The 9,930-nt window shown below is 45.1% G+C and overlaps 1 protein-coding gene across 4 annotated transcripts in view; it reads right to left on the reverse strand.

The window, feature by feature from the left end:
- MCUR1 (mitochondrial calcium uniporter regulator 1) overlaps positions 1 to 7,042 on the reverse strand; it is a 37,165-nt gene extending 30,123 nt beyond the window's left edge. For all 4 annotated transcript variants that reach the window (XR_012653726.1, XM_075052212.1, XM_075052211.1 and 1 more), the window contains exons 1-4: positions 6,644 to 7,042; positions 5,741 to 5,854; positions 4,528 to 4,631; positions 1,650 to 1,751 (exon numbers count right to left, since the gene is read on the reverse strand). Coding sequence is in view for 3 of the 4 variants with exons in the window: in XM_075052212.1 (XP_074908313.1) it covers positions 1,650 to 1,751; positions 4,528 to 4,631; positions 5,741 to 5,854; positions 6,644 to 6,938 (615 nt within the window). In the remaining variant the exon portion in view is untranslated. The remainder of the gene's footprint in view (positions 1 to 1,649; positions 1,752 to 4,527; positions 4,632 to 5,740; positions 5,855 to 6,643) is intronic.
- Positions 7,043 to 9,930: the final 2,888 nt, after the last annotated feature.

Here is a 9,930-nt window from a genome sequence, read left to right on the forward strand (position 1 = left end):
CACTTTATTACTGTATATAAACCCACATAATCTAGAAATACTAATGAATTTGCATGATCAGTAGCAATGACTATAATCCATGTGAAGAGGAAGGCAGGCTGAGCATGGTTTAACTCTATGTCCTCAGCACATGTAGAGACATATGCATGTGTATACGCATGCATGTTTACTCAGTACTGTGCATTTCCAAACAACAGCACAAGACAGAAGCTAGCAGTGTCCCACAGCAGTAAAGGCAGCCAAATGCATAGGATGGTATTAACAAGAGTAAACCCAGCAGGCCAAAGGAAGTGATTATTTCCCCATATTCAGCACTTGTGAGCCTGTACTGGAAGTGCTGTGTCCAGCTTTAGGCTCCCTGGTAAAAGACAGATGTTGACATGCAAGTCCGCTGGAGAGCCATGAAGATGATGGGGGGCTGGAGCACACTGTGTTGCGGGTAGGGGAGAAGAGGAAAGAGAGAGATGGGTTTGTTCAGCTTTAAGAAAAGATGACTAAATGGCAATCATACTGCAGCCTACAACTACCTAATGTTCCCTAGAGGTCCTTTCTAATCCAAATTATTTTATTACTTTATCTCTTTCAAAAGACACATGAAACAGGTACAGCTGTAGCATCTTTTATTAACTCTCTCTGGAGACCATCCAGTCCTATCCCCTGCTCAAAGCAGGGACGACTAGAGCATGTTGCTTAGGGCTGCATCCAGTTGGGTTTTGAATATCTCCAGGATAGGGATTCCACAGCCTCTCTGGGTATCCTGTTCCAGTGTTCTACCACCCTTAGAGTAAAAAGGGTTTTCTTAGATTTAAATAGCATTTCCCACATTTTGATCTGTACCAATTACCTATTGTTCTGTCACCAGACAACACTGGAAAGAACCTGTCCATCTTCTTTACACCCCCCATTCAAATATTTGAACACATTGATGAGATTCCTTCTGAGCCTTCACTTCTCCAGGCTAAACAGTCCCAGCTCTCGCAGTCTTTCCTCATGTGTCAGATGCTCCATGATGATCAGTCAGATGATCCTTACTGATCTTTCTGGCTGTTTGTTGGACTTTGTCCAGCATGTCCATATCTCCCTTGTGCTGGAGAGCCCAGAACTGGACACAGCACTCCAGATGAAGTCTCACCAGTGCCAGGCAGAGGGGAAGGATCACCTCCCTTGACCCAGTGGCAGCCCTCCAAACACAGCCCAGGAGGTTGTTAGTGGTCCTTGCCCCAAGGGCTCATTGCTGGCTCATGGTCAACCTGGTATCCATCATGACCCTCAGGGCCTCTTCTGCAAAGCTGCTTTCCAGCTGGTCAGGCCCAGCCTGTCCTGGTGCCTGGGGCTATTCCTCCCCAAGTGCAGGACTTGGCATTTCCATTTGTTCAACTTCATGAGATTCCTGTCATCCTATTTCCCCAGCCTGTTGACGTCCCTCTGAATGGCAGCACAACTGCCTGGTGTACCAGTCACTGCTCCCAGCTTTGTACCATCTGCAGACTTGCTGAGGGTGTACTCTGCCCCATCAACAAGGTCATTAATGAAGGTGTTAAAGCATACTTGTCCCACAGGCAACCCCTTGGGTTCAAGATGCTTTTTTTACATCCTTAGAAAAAATAAGCTAGTGCTAGAATAGCACTTTCCAAGATAGTGATTCTTACCTCATTTTCTGAACGAAGTGCTGAAAATTCACTTTTTTCCAAAATAATCATGTCCTTTTTCACACCACCAATATGGGACATTACTTGCTGAAGCGCAATTTCCTTTAAAAGAGGGAAGAAAAACCTCAGAACATATCATAACTATAATGCTTTCTCTCATCTGTGCCTACAGATATGATAGTCTATTTTTGTACCCTGAAATTTTTAATTCAGCAATTTCAGACTGATTATCTGACTTTCAGAAAGCAAGATAAATTAAGTGACAGTGACAAAATAAGCAAGTTAAGCTCAAACATTGGTAATGTTTGGCAAAATCAGCAGTGCTAACACAGATCAGAAGAATTCAATTAATAGTTTATTCCAAGTCTTCAAATTCTTAAGCTAGCAAAGGCATTAGGGAGAGAAGAGGTGTCTCTGAGCTAAATGAGGAAAGCTGGCTTTCAGACCCAAATTCCTCAATGCAACCGTACTCTTTTGTAATAACCTCCTTTTTTTACCTCCCCCTGCAGGGGGGCTCACTCTGCTTCACTACTCAGAATCATGCACTGTACTTAGTTTTAATTGCTCTTCTCAGTCTGTTATACTGAGCTGACAGAAGACAAACAAGAATCCTCTGCAACTTTCAAGGATGGAAAAGTCTGTAGACATTGTTCTAGATCCTACACTATCCACACATGCAAAGAGGGACTGCCTTCTCTTCTCTGAAGATCTCCCTCTAATAAGTAGTCCCTTACTTTTGATTCTGGACTAAGAACTCTACAAATCTGACACAGCACTCTTAACTTCACTTTTGTCAGGAAATACTATTCTAACTTGCAGTGTTATATTTCTAAGTGGCATCTGGAGATGCCTCACCAGGTTACCTGACCACAAGTCTAAAAAAATGTGTCCGTGTACTGGACACATTACTAAAAGTCTACAGAAAGAGTACTGCCATGGAAACCTCTCCTCTTACTCCCTGTTGTCTCCAGCTTGCTTTTGTTCTCTTCCCTCTTCAGGAACTCAGAAAACAGTACAGAATCTTCCATACTCTCTCTTCCTCATCTCTATACATACACACTTATTTCTTTTTCCCTAAGGTTTTATCTAACCAGTGTAATACTTTATCTTTTACATATCCAACTATGGCCTAATGGTAATAGCTACGTCCACAATGTTCCAAATCGTCTTCCAATTCTTCATTCTCTTTTTGCATAAGCCCTTGTGCATTCAAAGACTACAAGGAAGTACAGGTTTATCATGTTGCCTGGAGTTCATGGCATACAGGCTTCCTGAGCTGCTTCTATCTTAACATGCTGTACAAACCTGCACATTTGAATCTTAATGGCAGAAAGTCACCTGAGGGTCTCACAAAGCATCTACCATCACTAGCAGCATTTAATTCAGAACAAAACAAAGGAAAATGTGTTTACTTTCATTCAAAAAAGCTGAGCATAGAAGCAGGTTTGGATTGCTTATTGTAGACTGCTTACTGTAAAATACAATCAACCATGGGAGAAACAGTCCCTTTAACATTGCATTCCCTGATTGACTGTGGAACAAACTCAGCACAGGAGGCGGCAGCACTCCCACGCCCGCTTTGCCTGGACTCTAAAAGCTAGGAAGGATGGGCTGAAACCTCCCTAGATGGAAGGTCGTGCAAAATCCAGGTATCCCACTTCTTAATGAGATGCCCTACTGCCCAGACTACTATCCTATAAAGACAGCAGCTGCTGTTTTCTCATGTTTTAAGGCAGCACCCTAGTTACTACAAAATAAGTTAAAGCTTGCATTCAGAAGGTGACCTGGGGCTGTGAACCCCAGCCTCACAGAGCAGCCCCAGAGGTCGTACTTCAGCTATGCTGCTTGTCAGCATTGGTCTGTTTGACCAGCTTACGTGTCAGAATTCCAGCATACCAGATACTGCGAATCCCATTCAAAGATGCTTAAGTTCCACATGTAGTGAATCATGCCTTACTCTGAATTTCAGTTTCATTCTGGAGCCAGATGCCCAAGAGCTCAATGTGGCAATATTCAACACTGTCATGTCCAATTCCTTACATGGATCTACCTTTGTATGACCTGACAAAGGGCCCCCAAAAAATCATGGCCAGTATCAGAAAAAGTCTTGCCTCCAGACCCAATTATTCATTAAAACAATCATTCCCTCACAAGTCAAAGCTAACAATTCAGTTCAGTTGTACACAATTTCCTGATAGCCAGGAAGGATCTCTGTAGATACTCAGCATTATCAGTCTATTTCCAAGCAAGTTTTCACCTCCTGCCACCACGATGTATATGCTGGGTAGGTTTAGAGGATACCATGAACAAGGAGATAGATTTCAATATCAGCATCCAAACTATACATGTACCTATATCTTATCAGTGTATACAACTACACCAATCAAGCCCTAAAAAAGAAAATTCAGCTCAATTCTAATACAATATAAATGTCACTGTGACACAAAGGTAAATAAAAAGGTACCACATAATGGGGTGGGAAATAACTGAGGGAATCTGCACTTCCTTGTTACAAGTGTACAAAAGAATATATGTAGGAGCTGTGACTATTCAAATCCATGCACTGAATACCTCCTATGTCTAAAAGCCTCCTCAGTAATTCTACTTCATGCTACAATAAAGTTGAAACTAAAAAAGCTACCTGTGGTTTGCATACCAACTCACAGTACCTAAATCTCAATGTCCACCACAACACTTTGGTAAATATTTGATAAACTCAAGACAAAATTCACTAGCCAATAGATACAAAGGATGTTTCTTCTTCACCTTCAAACTTTTAAAATGCAGTCTCTAACAGTAATAAATAGCAACACATATTTCATTAGCAGGCATACCAGGTTTTGATTTACTCTAACCCCACCATTGTCTCTGATCTAACCTGCTGTACTTTGGTGACCATGTCCTTGTAAATCATATCCAGGTTGGTGTTCATAATTTTCACTAATGCAGATACAATGACCTCCGACTGCTGAGTAGTGAAACCTAAGCAAAACAAAATGCAACAACATTCAGAGACACCTAAATCTGGATGGTTTACAGAAACGCCACTTGTTAATACTCAGCACCAAGTTAAAACAAACGTCAGTTATGGAAGATAATAAAACATACTCCTCTTGATTCAGCACTAACAAAAGAACACAATCAGTACATCCAAGTTCCCCCACCCCAGAATTATGTCTGTGAGATAGTATAGCTGCTTCTGTAGTACAGCATTATTACAGTATCAGCAGGATAAACAGCGGAAATTTTCTAGAAGTATTATGGAATGTCATTTCTCACGTGGTTATTTCTATGAGCAAAAATTCTGACCCTGAAAAGCAGATGCTTACTTTCAGTATACTATAAATCTTCAGTACCACTGAAGATGTGCAAAACTCAACAACTGAAAACAGTGCTAACTGCTCTGATTTTAGGCCGATCAGGCTCTAAGTCTCTATTAGAAACCTTTTAAACCGAATATATTGGGAACTATTGTAAAACATCATCCCTAGAGACACTCTCAACTCTTCCACTTTCAAAATGTAAAAGTGTCATGAACGAGATTTAATCATTATGAAAAGAAACACTTACAAAAGCATGATTGTTTCAAACTAAGCGTTAGAAAGCACTTACAGGGTCTGAGACCAAGTTGCTTTCAATAGCTGAGCTGATGTAATATTTTGCCATCACCAAAACGAAGAGATATCCCTCTCCCCCCCGCCGCATTTTACATAGTAGGCCATAATCAATCCTATTATAACACTGTTGCACATTCAAGGTGCTATATACTAAATATGTAGGAATCCAATCAATATGTTTTAAACCACTACCTTGAAAACTCTGTTTTTTACTCTCAATTCTTAAAATTTGATTTCTCTTTAGCATTTTGAATTATGAGTAGGAAAATAAACTATTCCAATCAAACCTATAAGCTCAATGTTTCCTTTTGGAAGCAGAAAAAACCTACACGTTCTTACCCAGTATATATAAAAAAAATAAAATCCATGAAACTGAAGCTGTAACATCACATGTCAAGAAGTAACAAACTTTGTAAACTAAAAAACCACCCATGAAATGACATTAAAAATAGCTACCCATTTCTAGCAAATTACCATTTTCTTCCAAGAGGCATACCAGCGCATGAGTGTCAAAAAAAAGCTTCCTATTTCCCAATAAGGAAACATTCCCTTTGCTTTGTAAGGATGATGATGCAGAGATGCTTACATCTGAAAAAAAAAAAAAAAAAAAGATTAAAAAAACACAAGTTATTTTTAAGAAAGAATATTTAATCAACATGTTTGCTTTCCAGGAGTTTCCTTGCTACCCAAATATTTTTCATTTATGACAAACCATTAGACAGTGCGTTGAGATTATCGCAGCTTGCTTGAAACTGAAAAGGTATCTGACTAGCAAGCGCTATGCATAAAAGCTCGAAAGTAAAAGGCAACGCTACTGCTGCATTTGTGAGATGCTCTCCAAGGATATAATGTCCAAGAAAAGTCCCGCCAACTGTCAGGCTCTTAAAATTGGTCCTTTACCATTATCAGCATAATCGGTGGAAGCTGTGAGCACTTCAAAGCTTTGAGGACTACATCCACAGACTCTGTTAAAGAAGCAAACCTTCACTGGTTGCCCTTTACAGAAAAGGTAACCGCTCACAATTTGCCCTTGACTCTTTTTACAGAAAATATTTTCAGCGCTAAATCTAAGTCAGTGTAGCTTCCACACAGACACTCGCATAAACGAGCCGACGGAGAGAACGCAAGACGCAACATGAGGTAAACTGTCGGGAGGCAGAACTCCCTGTCCCCAAAAGCGTTATATTTTAAAACACCCGGGCAGAAAATACCTCAAGATCAACACGGGCTAACCGCTGTGGGCAGTCACCCCTGCGGACGGCCCCGCACCCCTCGCAGGCCCCTATCTCCCCCCGGGGGGCCCCCCCCACGCCGCTGGACTCCCGGGGTCGCGTCAGGGGAGGGGAGGACAGGACCCTCTCCCGCCCCAGCTCTCACCCCGCTCCCCGCGGCGCCGCCTCTCCCTGCCGGTCCCGCCGCCGCGCCCGCCCCACCCGGCGCTGCCGTTAACGGCCGTAACGGCCGCCCCGGAGGCCGGCGGCGCGGCCGGGCGCTGCCAGTCGCCGAGGCAACGGCGCGAGGGGGAGGGGGGCGCGCGGCCGTCACGTGAGGCGGCGGCGGCAGCGGGCGGGAAGGCGCCGTCCGCACCGCGCGGCCGCCGCCGCAGCAGCAGCAGCAGCGCCCGCCTCCCGCCGCTCACAGCCGTGGCCGCGGCCGCCTGGCCCCTGGCCATGGCCGCGCCACCCGGTGCCGACGACGGAAGAGGTGGGAAGGAGGGAAACCGCCGCCGCTGCTGCTGCCGCCGCCGCCGCTACTGGAACGCCATGGCTTGAGCACGCGCCGCCCCGGCATCTCACTTCCGCCTCCGGCACGTGGCAGAAGAGGCGGGTTCGCGCCGCGATTGATTTTATGGCTCAGGGGGCGGCCGCCGAGAGAAGAGCGGCGCGGGCGGGCCGGCTGCGTGGGTGGTGCTTCCGTCCGGTCCGGCGGAGGCGGAGAGTCCCCCGGTGCCCTCCCGGGGGCACCGGTACCGAAACCGGCATCCCCCCTCCATGGGCCTCGGCCCTGAGGTGCCGGGAGTCAGCCGTTAGTGGCCCAGGCTCTACCAGGCGTCGCGGAGCGGCACCGCTATTTCCGTCCTTCCTTTAAGTGAAAAAAGGGAGAATTTGGGGAGGGAGGTTTGGGCTGGTGCTGCAGGACGGGCACGGCCCGGTACCTCCTGTCCGACCCCCGAGCCCTTGCTGAAGCACGTCGTTCGTTCTTCGTTCTGGGCGAAGATGGACGTTTAGTAGAGAAAAGTGCATTTCAGACAAACCCCATCATTCTGGGACGAGGCTGAGATTTTGGGTTTCAAAGTAATGAACCAAGTAATTTGCACAATTAGGCAACTCGATGGAGCCAAGAGTCTGGAGCCTTAATCACTGAGCAATTGCCGTGACCACTAGAGTGGGTAAAGTCTGCTGTGCCTTCAGTTTTGCTGAAAAGATGGGTGTACTTCTTCCTTACGTGCCGTTGTTGAAACAAAGGTACTTAATATTTGAAGGGAACTAATACGAGGAGAAATCAGTTCGACCCGCTGCCATTTTCTCCAGGCAGCACTTCCTTCAGAGCGACTCTATTTTTTCTGTTGCGTACACCTTCACCAAAAGCATGCGGCACCTTTTCTTCTTACCAGAATCAATAATTACAGTAAATCAGTATGACGATGGAATCACTCAGGTGTATCTATATAAATGCAAAAGGAGATGAACCACCGTGGCACATCGCAGGGCTTGTCACAGCAGCTGGGACAATGCAGGTACACAAGGCCAGCATCTGTAGCAGCAGTTCCCTCCAGCTGCTGTGGTGATAAAGCAGAATGGTAGAAGCCATCGCTGTTATTACAAAATAAACTATAAATGTTCCTTCAGTATATCAGAAAGATATTACTATACTTGCAGACTAAGCCTACATGAATAGCTGTTTCCCAAACCACTTGTACGAGTTCGAGGACATCGGTGGGCTCACCCGCACTGCCGTGTTTGTTTTCATTGCAAGTAAAAGCAGAAACTTGCCTAATGTGCATTGCTTCTGCTTGGCTGTTGTATGCACATTGCCTGGCATCAGCACGGCAGTAATTCCTGACATTTGTGAGTCTGCAGGCAGTTCTCTTTTCACCTACGGATGATTCAGAAATTGGTGCAGTGTATTTTCTTTCACATTCTTTCTCCAACAATCCCTTTAAAACCCCTGTGCTTGCGACGGCAATTGAAAGGCAAAACCGTGACTACTGAAGTATCTCCTTTTAGATCATCTGCCGGTTTCCATTTTGCAGTTGATTTCTGCACTTGGATACGGTGGCAGATAACGTATGCAAGAAGCGCTGGGATAGATGGAGGCTGCGACTGCACCTGGAGTCAGCCCATTCAGGGTCAAATGCACCCGCACGTGCTGGCTGTCGCGCAGTGCCCGTTTTCATCTTCTCTAAGGGCAGCAAAGTCAGTACTGCTAGCTGGCTACAGAGATCTGGTGTAACTGACTTTCTGTCCTTGTGTCAGATGTCAACTCGTTCATTTTTCCCCCCTTTCCAGTGTCATCTTCCAGATCCCCCGTTTCAACCTTCTCCGTGTTTAAGACTGTTCTATACTAACCAGCAGGTAGATTCACTGAGCTCTGGAGGCAGCTTCAGTAGGCTGCAGCAGCTTCAGAGCTATCCATTTTGCTAACTGGGCGTCAGGGACTAATTCCTGCACGAAGAGGCATAAGCAGCGTAGTCACAAGCCAGGAGAGGACAGGACGAACAACTTTCTGCTATCTCATGATTCTAACTTGCTTAATGCTTGGCTTTCATCTATGCGTTGCCCCATGGAAGTCATTAGGTCCTACTTAGAGACTATAAATGAAACGCGCTGAAGGTTACAGGGTTAGTATCCTGAAAACTTTATCCCTGCAGGCACACAGTGTTCACTGATCTATGGAGTTATAGCCCCCTTGGTTGTCACAGTGAAATCTGCAGAGAAGGATTAAGAGGTGGTGGATGACCTTAAAAACTGGGGTGACAGAAATGGCGAAGTAATGCAAAGTGCAAAATAGGGACTAATAACAATATCTGCTGTACTTTTAGGTCAAAACTGAAGGGGAGGGTAAAATGAGCTCTGAGGTATCGTTGACCCACCAATGTGCGATGGCTGCAAGGACAGCAAGTGTAACCCTGAGTAGGGTGTATCAAGTAGGGTATTTTCAGTGGTTCACATGGAAAGTTTCATTCACTCTTGAGTATAATGTCATTTCAAACACAAACTACAGTTCTGGTCACTGCAATACAGGAAAGATGAATTCATATTCAAACTGGCAACCTAGTGTCAACAGGATAATCAAGGGGAGTGCAGAGTCTTTTCTGCTGCAGGTGATTAAAAAGAGATTGGCTTCTTGTCGTGATTTAACCCCAGCCAGCCGCTAAGCACCACGCAGCCGCTCACTCACTTCCCCTCCACCCAGTGGGATGGGGGAGAAAATTGGGGAAAAAAAGTAAAACTCATGGGTTGAGATAAGAACAGTTTAAGAGAACAGAAGAGAAGAGGATAATAATGATAATAATAACAATAATAAAATGACAATAATAATAATAAAAGAATTGGAACATACAAAACAAGTGATGCACAATGCAATTGCTCACCACTCGCTGACCGATGCCCAGTTAGGTCCCGAGCAGCAATTCCCCCCACCCCAGGCCTACTGCCTCCCAG

The sequence above is a fragment of the Buteo buteo genome, chromosome 20 (assembly GCF_964188355.1).
Source record: "Buteo buteo chromosome 20, bButBut1.hap1.1, whole genome shotgun sequence".
Taxonomy (NCBI): Eukaryota; Metazoa; Chordata; class Aves; order Accipitriformes; family Accipitridae; genus Buteo; species Buteo buteo.